General features: G+C 40.7%; 1 protein-coding gene across 1 annotated transcript in view; it reads right to left on the bottom strand.

Annotated features, from left to right (window-relative positions):
- RTN1 (reticulon 1) overlaps nucleotides 1-9,491 on the bottom strand; it is a 243,561-nt gene extending 234,070 nt beyond the window's left edge. The window contains exon 1 of the mRNA XM_012656026.1: nucleotides 9,251-9,491. Within this exon, the coding sequence (XP_012511480.1) occupies nucleotides 9,251-9,491 (241 nt within the window). The remainder of the gene's footprint in view (nucleotides 1-9,250) is intronic.
- Between the last annotated feature and the right edge of the window lie 4,354 nt (nucleotides 9,492-13,845).

A 13,845-nucleotide genomic window follows, 5' to 3' on the forward strand; every position in this document is an offset into this window, starting at 1 on the left:
TTCAGCAAACGTGGTTTTACAATGAATAATCTGCTGTAAATATGCAGATAACAAGGCAGAGGAATAAGGGAAAAAAATCATATGATGCTTTTAGCATTATAGAATTATTTAATGAATTCCAAAACATTTTAGAATATTTTGAATATTCATAGAACTAGATTCAGTAGTGAAAAGTGAAGAAGATCGTCCAGGAAAAAGAAAAAATAAAAGAGATACTTGCAGATAATATATTTCGTATTTAGGTTGATAACCCAAAACTGGATAAAACTGTAGTTCTTAACGAGTATGTTACATTCTGGAGTTTTCTTGACAGTGGAGAAATAGAGAAGGATTTTTTAAATGCCACGATTTTGTGAGGAGTGAATTTTATAATGAGTGATCAATGTGAGGTTAACTGTGGTTTTTGTGATGACACTGTTTTCAGTTTCATTAGTGTGTTGTTCACTTTTGAGAAATATTTTAATTACCAGTGTAAAGTAATAATGCAATAACAACAATATAGGTTAGGGGGCGCTGTTCTCTTTTAGGAAGGTATAAAGATCTTGGTATATCTAACACTTTCTTAAGTTCCCCCCCATTTAAACAGCAACTTCGCTTTTGCTTGAACATGAAAAACTGGGAGACAATCTATCTCTTTTCTGGTTAGTTCTAATTTTTAGAACATTCTCCTTCATTAAGTGGAAATCTGCTTCTCCAAATCACTAGTCCCAATTCTGCCCTGAGAAATCACCTGAGTCAAGTCTTCCTCCTTTGCTTCCTGAAAGCTCATCTAGTATTTCAATTTAACTTACAGATCTCCTTTAATTCTTGTCTTGTGGCTAAAAATTCTTAATTTTTTTTACCTACTGCAAATGGCAAGTTTTCCAAAAGCCTTACAATCGCCCTTCTCTCACCATATTACAGCTCATCAGTGTCTGTCAAAGCTCCGCAGCCCCCCTTTAGCGCAAGACTCCAAATCTGGCCTGCCTAGAACAGAATCTAGGGGAACTATTACCTCGTATAATGCACACCTGAGACTTTCTATTAATACTACCTAAAATTACGTAAGATATTTCAGTAATTTCACCATATCACTAGCTTATATTTAGTTAATCACAACCTCAAAATTCCCAACCCCCTACTATGAACTATTTTAAGGTGCATCCCCTACGTTGTATACATATTAAATGGAGTCTGTAGAACCTATAGCCAGGATTTTGCATTTATAATTTTACAGGTCACTCTTCTTCCCTTCCCTTAAAAACCCCTAGGTTTGAAGAGCAGGCCATTATGTCTTTTCCCAAAGATATCAATTAGCACAGGTTTCTGCTCTGCTTTGTATATATCCTCAAACCCATTGCCCCTCTTTTCCTGCCATGCTCACTGGAAAACAAAAACAAAACCAATCCAACTATCCACCTACTCCAAACCAACGCTCAGGCAGCCGAATGTGACTTTAAAAAAAAGACAGCATATATGGTGATGTAGTGACTAGTCTTACTTTAAGCTCATGACCACTAACTCCAAGTGAGCCCAAAGGGCTCGCTATTCCTATAATTTCCCCTATTCTGGTGATTCTCCCATTCTCCTAGATGACAATTTTTTACCTTCTCCCCTCTTCTAAAACTTCCAACAACTCCCCTCCTGCCTTCCTCTGCTGTTATCCTTGCTTCCTATTTCACTGATAAAATAGTCAGACTAGAACTTCCACTTGTTCTCAGCCCCACATCTGCTCACTCCCTCTCCTTCTGTATTTCCGCCAGTTATAGCCATGAACTGTCCTCACCTCTCTCTCATGTCAACCCTCCACTGTGCACTGGGTCCATCCCCCTCACTTACTCAGGGACATAATTGCAGGAAATGCCCCCTCTCTCTGCCGCACCATCAATCTTTCCCTGCCCAAAATGATGAATCATTTTCATCATTTTGCAGATATGCTTTAATCTTCCCCACAGTAAAATAATAATAATAATACTTTCCCTTCTTTTCATCCTAATCTCCCATATAGTTACCTCTCATTTTTGAAGTTTCCCTTATAGCAAAATTCCTCAAGATTCATGTCTATAGATACCATGTCTTATTTTCTCCCTTCCCATTTTCTCTAAAACCCATTTCAACCAAGATGTTTTCCCAACACTTCAAATGACTTCCTCACTGTCAAATCCAATATCCGATTCTCAGTCTCCATCTTACCCAACCTACAAGCAGCATTTGACAGAGTCAATCAGGCCATTTCTCTTGACATACACTTCTCTTGCCTTCTGGGGTCCCACTCTTTCAGTTCTCCTACTTCATTGCCGACTTTCACTCAGTTTCCTTTGACAGACCTCGCACATTGAGTGTCTCAGGACTCCTTGGCCTCTTCACTGTCAACACTCACTCCCTCGGTGCTCTCATCTCTAACCCAACAATTGCTCAGCCCCACTCTACAGTGTCTACTTGACATCTCCACTTAGACATCAAACAGGCATTTTAAAATTAACGTTCATGAAACCAAACTCCTGTTTTTTTCTTTAAAACTTGCCCTTTCTAAGGTTTTCCCAATCCCATCTAATAGCAACTCCATTCTTGTATTTGCTCAGGCCAAAAGTCATGGTGTGATCCTTGAGTCCTTTCTCTCACACCTCCTACACAATTCATTAGACTACACTGCTAGCTTTAGGCTCAGAATATATCTGGACTCCAATCACTTCTCACCTCCTCCAAAGCTATTACTCTGGTGCAAGCCACCATGATCTGCTGCTCAGATTACTGCAGTGGCCTACTAGTTGGCCAATTTTGCTCCATACTCACCATCCCCCACCCCCCAATTTAGGTTCTTGACACAGTGACCAGAGTGATCCGTTAAACTTAACTTAAAACTTAACTCTAAACATGCTCCTTCTCTACTAACACCTCCCCTCCAACATGGCTCCCATCACATTCAGAGTAATAGTCGAAGCTGTTACAAGGCCCGACAGGAACTAATCCACCCATTGCCCTTGACCTTTCACTCCTATCATTCTCCCCTTGCTTACTACACATCACTGTCCTTCCTGCTGTTCCTTGAATGTGCTACATTCAAGCTGTGAACAGCTCTGCACAGGCTGTTCCCTCTGCCCAAAATGACGTTCTCCCAGACACCTGAATGACTTGTTCTATCACTTCCTTCAAATCTCTGCTTTAAAGAGGCCTCTCACTCCCACTGCTTTGTTTTAACCTTCTCCATAGTACTTATCATCCCTTGCAATATATTTTCTGTTCTCTCTCTCTCTTCTTCTATTCCCTTCCCTGCCCCACCAAAAAACAACAAAAAAATACAGTTTATGGGCAACAGACTTTTATCTGTCCTTTTCTCTACTATATCCTAAGTGCTTAGGCAATGTCTGACATATAGCAAAGGTTTAATAAATAGTAATATAATCATGAGTGAATTAAATAATGCTATCTTGATAAAACTGATTAGAATGGTTGCCTCTAGAAAGAGTCAACGGTTGGTTGGGAGATATGGTATGAAGACGGCTTCCTTTATTTCCTATCCACCCCAAAATTTTTAAATTAGGGCAAAAATTATTTTAATAAAATGATTTATCTTGTTGTTTTTGAATAATCATTAAAACAAGCTTTTTTTCACAACAATGCTACCCTGTAGCATATCAACCATCCTTTGAAATTTTGTGCCATTTGCAAAATTAAAGAGCATGCTTTCAACATCTTTGTGTAAGTTAAGTGCTTTGTAGAGTTCCTGGGCATAGTAAGTGCTGCACATATGTTGGCAATTCAGAATCCGAAAAATAGAAAATTATGTTGTATGGGCCTTATTTTTTAGTGAACCAATGGGAATTTCTGGTGATCAACACATTCATTCTTTTTCAAGGGCTTTTAAATACTTGGCATCATAATGTATTCTTAGAGTCTACCAGAAACCAGCATCAAACATATTGGCTTATGAATTTTAAGAATCCACCATTTTCCCTTTTTTGAAAATCACTTACCAATTTCAACTTTTCCAGTATTAGTCTTATTCTCAAAAGATGCTAGGAATGACTTTAAAACTGCTCAGCACACTCAATACCAAGAGATATAAAGTAGTTGGAGCTGAAGAATTGATCTCATCAAAGCAGTAATAAAGGATTTTACTTTATGTTTACTTATCCTGGGCTTCCAGTCTCTCTTTTATATGTTTTAGATTTTCCAACTTAACAATCACTGTCCATTTTAAATCAGACAGATCAAATATGAATTGAAAAGCTATTTCCTCTCTTTTCTCACATACTATCACTATGGCATCTTCCACAAACAGTGGGCCTTCTGGTTCTTGCTCTTCTCATTGTTCTCTCTTCACCCTCCATTATTATTAAACAAAACTCCTTTGTCTTTCATATTTTTACCATATTCTTTACAATGACTTTAGAGGAGACTATTGCCATGTGGATATATTAGTCTCTTGAAATATGTCTTTTATTTTCACTGCCCTCTAACTTTTCTAGTACCTTTTTCAAAACTCCCTTAGTCACAACTAAAATAATTTAATTTTCAAATAAAATGACAACTAACTAATCCAAAGATCTTGGTGTAATATTTAGTCACTTATTTCTATGAAGATACAAGGAGTGAGACAGATGATAGAGAGAAAGAAATGGAAAGAGAGAGAGAGAAAGAGATTTTCTTTTTCACAGCTATATGGTCTGAGCAAACTGTGCTGATATTTATTTATCCTCTGTTGATCTCAGAAAAGTAACTCATGCCCTTGTGCCTGTGGGGTTAGATTATTATAACACCTTCTAGTCAAGCTTCTGGCAATGACTTGAGAATGAGGAAAACAAAAAATGACACAAAGGAACTGTTTGGCTAAACTAAATACTAATGTGAAACAGAAAGGTGCACATGTTTTAGAAAACCACGACCTATGTTTAGCACAGATGCTTACACAAAGGAGGCATTCAATAAATGTTTACTAAGTTGAATTGAACTGCAATGGTTTCTCACTTTACAGATAACTGCAAAGATTTCTGTAATCCATACTACCCAGGATAAAATGCGCAAGATAATCAACAACTTTTTCCCAAACCCTCAGAAACACAAGTAGATGGACAACCTAGAAAAGAGATGGAGGCAGGAAAGCCTACGGTATATTAAGAGGCAATGAATAGGGTGGGTTTCCTGGAATAGGAAGTCCACGAAGGCAAAGTTATGCTGAAAGCCTTGATAGTATCTATTTATAAATGTATTTTGAAAGTACATAAGCATTTCTAAACTTTAATTTAACCTAATTTGAATTCCCAATATTAAAGGATATATATTGTACTTACTGCCAGAAATGTTATTGATTGTATCTAGAGGATATGTCCAGAGAAATAAATTGTAGTAGGTTTCCAAACTCTTTTATTTGTCTTATGTGTTCTTTAAAAGATTGTAAAAGCAAAGTGTAGTGTTCCTTACCATTTCAATAGAACTGTAGCATTCTCAAAAGATGAAGGAAAGCAGAAGACTGAAATTTACACCCTGTGAGGGGGATTACCTGGAACGGTCTCCAAATAAAAAATGTCCACACTTCTTTTAAATACATCTAAAAGTGAAGACAATTAATCCAGCCTCCAAATGGACTTAGAAGATGATTGGTAATGTGTTATGGTTCTCTAGATTTATTATATTAAACAGAGCAAACACTTTTTATATAAAACATTCTGGAAGTTATTTAAATCATGATAGACTGAAAATAGGTTTTCCAATGGAGCATCACATTTAGCGTTTGAAAAATGCAAATTTATGAGCACTGTGGTCCAAGTAAATTGGAAATTTTATTTTGCAATTATCTAGAAATTTAAGCTAAATTACCTATAAGTCAATATTACTAAAGCAAATCATATTGAACTGATTTCTCCTGACAATTCTGCATCCTGTCCTCATTTTGCCTTCAACGCATGAAGCAGTCAATGAGTTAATTTTCAAAGTGGGTAATGGGTTAACTTCTTACCATTTCAGTTTGGTCAAATGTTCTGTTTTAAATTCTTTCTTTAAACAAAGGGCCATTCTTCTATTCTTTTGTTATTGTACGCTCCTTTTGAATAGTTTCCAGGCATACAATAACTAATCATGAAAAAACAAAACAGTTGCTCTTAACATCCTTTGTATAAAGTTACTAGATGATGGCACTGTTTCATCATTAACAACTCTAATATGTTGTAGCCCACACAGGTATTAAATGTTCCCTTGGCAATAGACATCATTTCACGTGCCCATTATCAATTTTGGACATGAAAAATTGTAGCTTTAGAAGACAGTGCTACTTTTTGTTGGGAACATTTCCATGCCACAAAAGGGACAGAAGCCATGAGAATAACTGGAAATACAGTACTAATGGAGTTTTATAGTGCAACTTTAATGATATTTAAACATATATTCATCCCAGGACATTACTTAGAAATATTTTTGGAAATGCTTCTTTGGGAACTTTAATTATCATCAATGTATAAAAATAAATAACAGAATTTCTGTACAGATGGCATGATTGGTAATATTTTTCAGAAAAAAATAGTTTTTAAAACATCAATATCTTACATCTTAATATTCCATCTGAAAAAGAAACAAAATCTGTTTGCAGTGCATTACACTCAAAGTCTAAGTTATTTCTTAATTTGAGTTAAGTCCCAAAGAGCACCACTCTTTTAAAAATAATAGTAATAATAAAGCAGCCTTCTGCCAGGTAAGGACACAGCAAAAAGATGGCTGTCTATGAACCAGGAAGCGGACCCTCTCCAGACATCAAATATGTCAGTGCCTAAGTCTTGATCTTAGATTTCCCAGTCTCCAGTACTGTGAGGAAAAAAAATCTGTTTATAAGCCCCTCAAAAAAGTAAATAAAAAAATACACAGTAGTGTGCTTAATAGGCACCCTCTGGATTTTGTCTCTGATACAGTTGAAGATTCACCTGCTGACTTTGCTTACAGCAACAGAACTGCCAAAATATCAGATAAGGAAGTTGGCCCAGATTTTTTTTGGATTTTTTAAGATCTAATTATTTATTTAAATATCCTTTCTGGCATCTGAGTCTCTTATATCAGCCCATCCAGTCTACTTAATAAGAAACATACAGATTTAAAACATTAACTGATAAACAACTGTACAAGAAATTCCTTCAAGCAGCAATAACAAACTAAAAAAAAAATTCTATATAAATATGCAAAATATGTGTTCCTTCCATCTTCCTTCATTCTCCTCCCACCCAAACTTAGTACCATGTTTGGTTTTATTAGCGTATTTGCTGCCCAGTATAGAAAACCCCTAACACACTCACAAATGCAAAATATTTTTAAAATAATAATACTAAAAATGGCAAATGTGCTATGATTTACTATAGTCACCATCATGTAACAATGCGCTGTATATTGCAAAATTGCTAAAAGAGTAGATCTTAAATGTTTTCACAACCACAAAAAATAAGTATGTGAGGTAATGGATTTGTTAATTAGCTTGATTTAACCATTCCACAATGCAGACATATAGCAGAACATCACATTGTGCTCCATAAATACATATTCTAAGTATTTTCTACATAGTAACTCATCTTAGTGGATAGTATGCTACTGAACACAAGGCGCTTAGGTTCCTTTTCCTAGTTCACCTAACCTTGGTGACACTAATGGAAGGTGGGCAATGTTTATAAAGAAATAATTCACTTTGATTACAGTGGATAAAGGTTCTGAACTCCGAGCTATCCTCGACACAGAATGGTAATGAGAAAAACTACCTTCCTTTGTCTATTATAATTTGCCATCTTCTTTTCCGATTATAAAGACTTTTATTTCCTCTTCATTCGGATGCAGAAGTTGCAATAGAGGCTGGACAGCCATTCTTAGACTTAACTCCTCCCTCGCCACCAGGGATATAATTAATATATGACAAATAGGGGGGTTGGCTTTTGAGTTTTTTTTTTTTCCTTCTTTTTCCTTTTCTCTTTCCTTTCTACTTCTTTTGCTTGTATACGGTCTCCACTTTTTCCCTTCCCTTCAGAATATTGACAAGTTTTATTCAACGTATTCCCCAAAGCTCCTTTCCCCAGCTCAGATCTTTTGTACCAGGGCAGAGTTAAGATTACCTAAGGCACTCCACGAAACCCTTAACAGAGGCGGTGGCTTACGAAGGGGGTTCCCCTAGATCAGCTTCCAAGAGCACATATGCCAGTCCTACCCTGCTTCCTCTCCTCTGTGGGCACCCACACCCCAGGCCTTCTAGCGCGCTACATTGCCCAAACTACACAACTCCCACTCCACCGCAGCAAAGCTTTCTTGGGGAACAACACAACACAGCACCCACTCCCCTCTCCCTGGAAACAGCGCTAACCACGCCGGCGGCCCCTCCCCAAAGTGCGTCTCTCGCATCGTTTGGCCGGAATGCACCGGGACCCCCGGGCTCCCGCCGAGCACCTGCGAGCTCGGACTCCAAAGCGGGGATCAGGCGAAGGAAGGCGGAACCCAGGGCAATCTCCAAATGCCCGGGCGGGTCCAGACTGCTGGTAAACTGGGCCACGTCCACTCAACACCACACAACCCTCCAGCCCGCAGCCAGGCCCACTGCACTTCGGGATTCCAAGTTTCGATGCTCCCTGCAAGGTGGGGGCCTCCGGGCAGCGGGGAAGGAAAGGTTGTGGGCGGGGGCAGCCGCAGCGCCCAACCCGCTTGCCACGCCGTCCTTCCAGAACTAAGCACACGCTCCCTGGGATTTGTTTTCTGCTCGGAGAGAGGGGAAGAGGGAGGATGGGAGGGAGTAGGGTGTGGCGACTCGTGGAGGGAAGGGGTAAGGGAGAGTTGAAGCCGCATCTCTGCCTGGACGAGCGGGGTCCTGGGGCGGCCGGCCTGCCAGCCGCTTTGTTGTCAGCGTCTCTGGTCGCTGGGGCGCAAGCTGCGCGCAAACACGCCCCCCAAAGTCATCACAACCTGTCAAACGGCCCTAAAGCCCCAACCCCCGCCCCTCCCGACAGGAGGGAGAAACTTGTACCTAGGCGCGCCAGCAGCCAGGATGCTGCGGTTTGCCAATAAGGACAATTCTTAAAGCCGAAATAATAATGAAATAAGAAGCTCAACAGCATTTTGTCTTCCGAACCTTTGGAAAAATTAAATTGCTGTTTTCTACGAGTCCGCGAATATTTACAGTCGCCCGCGGCGAAGCGGGGGCGGGGTTGGTGCTCCGGGTAGGGAGCGCGAGGGAGGCGCACGGCAGAGCAGCGCATAGGGGGCCCGACCCGGGCCCGGGTCCCCGACGCCATTTGCGGGGCAGCTGCGCCCGCCTTACCTGTGGATGCAGTTTCCATGGCAACGGGCGGCGGCCGGGCGGGGCCCGAGCCCAGTTCCCCGGGCGCCGCTTCCCCGGCCCCGGCGCCCAACCCCCGGCCCGGCTCCCCCGCCTGCATCGCCGACTTGGCTCCCGTCGGCGTCACAGCTTCGTCCTCCCCCTCCCCCCGGTCCCTGAAGCACTGGGACCCGGGGCTGGCCCGCGGCAGCAGCTCGTCTTGGGGATCCGGCGGCGCGGCCATGGCTGGCGGTCCCCCGGCGCGGCGACGGCGGCTGGGCTCGGCCGAGGAGCGGTGGCTGCGGGCGGGCGGGCGCTCGCTGCTGCTGTCCCCGCCGGGACTCGGGGCTCGGGGAGGATGCGGTGTCTCCGCGCCGCCGCCGCCGCCGCTGCAACTCAGGCCGAGCCGCTGCCTGCCGCTCTTCCCGCTTCAGCTCCTCCTCCTCCCCCCTCCTCTTCCTCCGGGCCCCGCGGCCGCGGCTGCTGCGCTCCTCCTCCCACTCCAGTCGCCGCCGCTGCTTCGCTACTCCCGAGCCTGCTATTACGCAGGTGAAAATGGCCTGCCTCGTCCGAGTCCTCCTCGCGCACGTCAGCCCCCGCCCGCCCTGCTAATGGCAGGCCCAGATTAGGGGATGTGCCAGATCCACTCGAATCTTCCCCTCGTTTGGGGAGGAGTAAAAAGGGAGGGTCACAGGTAGAAGCAGCCCCCAGCTGCAGCGTGACTGATTAGGCAAGTCGCCTTCCCCACTCAAGAAGTTAAGCCCCGACTGATGTCCTGGGTCCTGAGGCGAAGTGGAGAGCTAGAGACCTCAGGGCCACAGTTCTGAGAGTGACCAGTATCCGCTGGGGAGGAGACATAGGTCTTGAGCGCGAAGGGGGTGGAGATGGGTGTTAGCGGCAGATGGAGACACGGGGAACCTGCAACCCCGAGGTTAAATCCTGCATCCTTAAAGCGCTGTTTCCAGGATATGGCTGAAAACAGAAGTACAGGAACGAGCTACCGGGAGAGCCTCCAAAAAAGCTTAACAGACCTCATCCCAACCAGCCCTGAGGGCAAATAGGATGTCAACAGGCAGGATAACAGCAGCTACATTCCCTTTCAGGAACACTGAGCCAAAGCCATACAAATCACGAGCTGTCTGTGCAGAGTCTATTTTATTGGAGAAGTTGGACACTCCAGGAAGCATGCTTTTTTTTTTCTTTACAGCTCTTCTTGGTAAGATGGAAGATATTTAACAAATAAACCAAAACTCAGAGGAGGAAGGTGACTTGCCTTATAATGTGTTATTCCCGCATGTAGACTCATCTTTTCAAACAAGGCCTGTGCTTTATTGGTTTCTAAATTGTTTATAGAATGATGTGCCTTGAAAAACAAAGATTCAGTACAACATACAAAGTGGGAGAATAGGCTTATCTGCTGTTCCTTCTCTAGAAAAGGTGGATATGGGTGGTACACACAGCACACTGGGGCTTTGTGGGACTCTAAGCCACCATATGCATATTGAGGACATCATAACCTGTCCATTTGTACATCCACAGGCCAACTTGAGCACCATTCAGGTGCTCCTCAAAAATGCTACAACTAAAAAGCCCAGATTCTGCCTAATCTTTTGCTCTGCTCATGCACCGATGTTCAAAAAGATGACAATAAAGTAGAGAAAATGTGTTTACTAAATAGACAATACATATGGTCTCCTAACGACAAATCCCCCTGGGGATCTGATGTTCACCAGATTTTTACATTATTGATATAATGTAAAAACGATCTGTTGTGGTGGACATGTTCATTATTTTTTGATTGTGATGATAACTTCACAGGTGTATACCTATGTAAAAACTTATCAGATTGTTCACTGTAAATATGCAAATATATGCATGTCAATTATACCTCAATAAAGCTATAAACAAATTACCCCCTCCAGCAACAACAACAAAATTCTTAGTTATCATGAATCATCATGGTTTTTTAAATCTTTCCATGGGAAAACAAGGGCCTGTTTAACAAATCTTTACGGTGAAAAGCTTATTCCAGTGCCGTCTTTCATGGAGCTTAATCCTGTCATGTAATCAGGGGACACTTGTGAGCTGTTTTCAAATCTATTGTTTAGTATGCCCTAAGGCATCAGAAATACCAGATAGGAATTTCTCACAGTTGTATTATTGATAACAGGCCAAGGACACAGAAAACTCTAATAATACAACATTAAGTGGTTACTGATGGGTACTGATATTTAAGAATTGTTATGGTAAGGGCATTACATACAAAATAATATGGAGTGTGTTATTTTGGTTCTCTGAGAAACACAAATGAAAGTCATCATTAAAACCTGGAATAACTACACAAGCCTCTTCACTTCCTAATGATTCCATAGATAGGAAGTTTGGGAGTACGGTTCTAATTACTTTCCATATATCATCAGATACTAATCAATACTGTCATTGAGAATGTGTGGAGGAAATAGCCAATTAAGTATATTTAGATTTTACTTATTAAAGGAAATTGACAATTCCATTTTGATAAATTGTTCTAATTTACTCTGCTAAAAAGAGGTACGCATTATGTTTCAATGTTAGCAATTTTCATAACTATATTCATTTATTAGATTCCACCTTTGGATGTATACAAATTACCTATTTGGAGGAAGAAATTTTCAGGTTTATGCTATGGTTTGAAATGACCCATGTTTATTAGTATTATTTGTTTTACATTTGCACCCCTCTGAACTGACAAAGCTTATTTAATTTGAAGATTTATGGGCATAACACACAGTCAACAATGGAATTCCAGGACTTGCATAGTTGCTCTAAATTATGAATTGCTCTAAAATGCTTTTGAGACACAGAAGCTGGGGTTGTCACCTCTAAAGGATTCTTAGCAAGAAGAGTTGAGACAAAAGAACTGTCAGGTTTTGTCTTCAGCTTTTGTTTTTTGGAAAAGAAGTTCTGTTCATGGTTTCAAAAGAAGGAATGTGGTAAGGAGCATTTATTTAACACTAGCTTCTTAACTTAGACTAAACCTTACATCATGGGGAACGGTGGTATGGGGACATGCAGGAAGAACACCACCAGTAACAAATTTTAACCAAGATGAAATTCTTTCCAGCCTCAATATTAAAGTTACTTAATATCTCTACATCTCAGATTCCTCAACTGTAACCTGTAGATTTTAATAGTATGTTCTGCATAGGCTTTAGTGGAGCACTAAATGGGTTGACATATGTAAAGTATCTCATTAATTAAGATGATAACAGCACATGCCAAATTATTTCCAGGAAATGGTGCCTAATGCTAAAAGCTCTGCCTGGGTATTTATATTCATACAGACCAAAGAGTCAACAGTAACTATTCCAGGCACTTACAACAAATTAGATGAGGAATGTTTTCCTATATTGAGTGACTATTAGGCTGTTTCTACTTGTAATTTCTATATTCTGAAAGGTAAACCTTATATAAAGACAAATACACTTCAAAGGTTCTTTTAAGTAGTTGGATCAAAAATACACACACACACACACACATACACACACACACAAACACGCTTCAACTTGGAATAAACTATACTAGGAATAGAGAAAATAGGGTTCCTTACCGATTACTAATGCTTAGAGAGCTGTGTTGAGAAAGAATCTTGGGCCATACTCAGATTTCATGGGAGTGTCTAGAAGCATAAGCAATAGCTACATTCAGGCAAGTGAAGGGGGCAGGCAACACACGCCACGTATTTGCCTTTTCTGACTTACATTTAAGCTTATCAGCACCCAAGCCAAAGCCTTATTTCTGAATCTTTTTAGGACAGAATACAACTGTGGATTGCAACTCTCACTGACTGAGCAAGGTAAGAGTTTGACTCAAGATGAGACTTAACTCTGGTGCCTCAAATTTCTCTGAAATCATTGTGTATAGGGTTGGTTCAGGGCTTAATTTGTCTATGTAGCATCCAGATCATTTTGCAACATAGTTGTCACCTTTTTACAATGTGTGGAAGCTCTTGAAGTTGATAGGGAAAACAGTTCTCCATTTCCGACTGCAGTGAAAGAATATTTAAATTGAAACTAATGTATAGAGGCTACATTCTGGTACACGAGACAGCTGTGTTTTCTCCAGGACATCACTGCAGCACTCACAAATGCCACACAACGCATTCAAAACACACCAGGTTCCTTCTGTCCACAGGGAGTGGCTGCTGTTACTTAATCTGCCATCTGAGGAAATAAAGCATAGATACTTCTAATGTCTTCCAGTAGGAATGGGAAGAGGAGAGCTGATCACTTTTCACTGAACCTAGTTTCTTTTTTCTTTACTTAATTTGTACATTTAAGTAAAACTGCAAAGATTTTTTTATTTCTTTGGGCAAAAATATGAATTAGGAGATCTGTAACTTGAATTCTCCATGCTTTGGATGCACAATAAAAATACCTTTTAAGATATTCTGAGCTTGAGAAGCAAACCAAAATATACATGATAGAAATAAATTGCCTTTGAGCAGCTCTTTGCAGTTTACAAAATGTATACACATATGGATCTCATTTAATACACGCACACTTTTAATTTTCACTTTTGTGAAAGATATGGTATCTTGTCATACTTTTAATTTTTTA

This window comes from Propithecus coquereli, unplaced genomic scaffold (genome assembly GCF_000956105.1).
Source record: "Propithecus coquereli isolate 6110/MARCELLA unplaced genomic scaffold, Pcoq_1.0 Scaffold5, whole genome shotgun sequence".
NCBI lineage: Eukaryota > Metazoa > Chordata > Mammalia > Primates > Indriidae > Propithecus > Propithecus coquereli.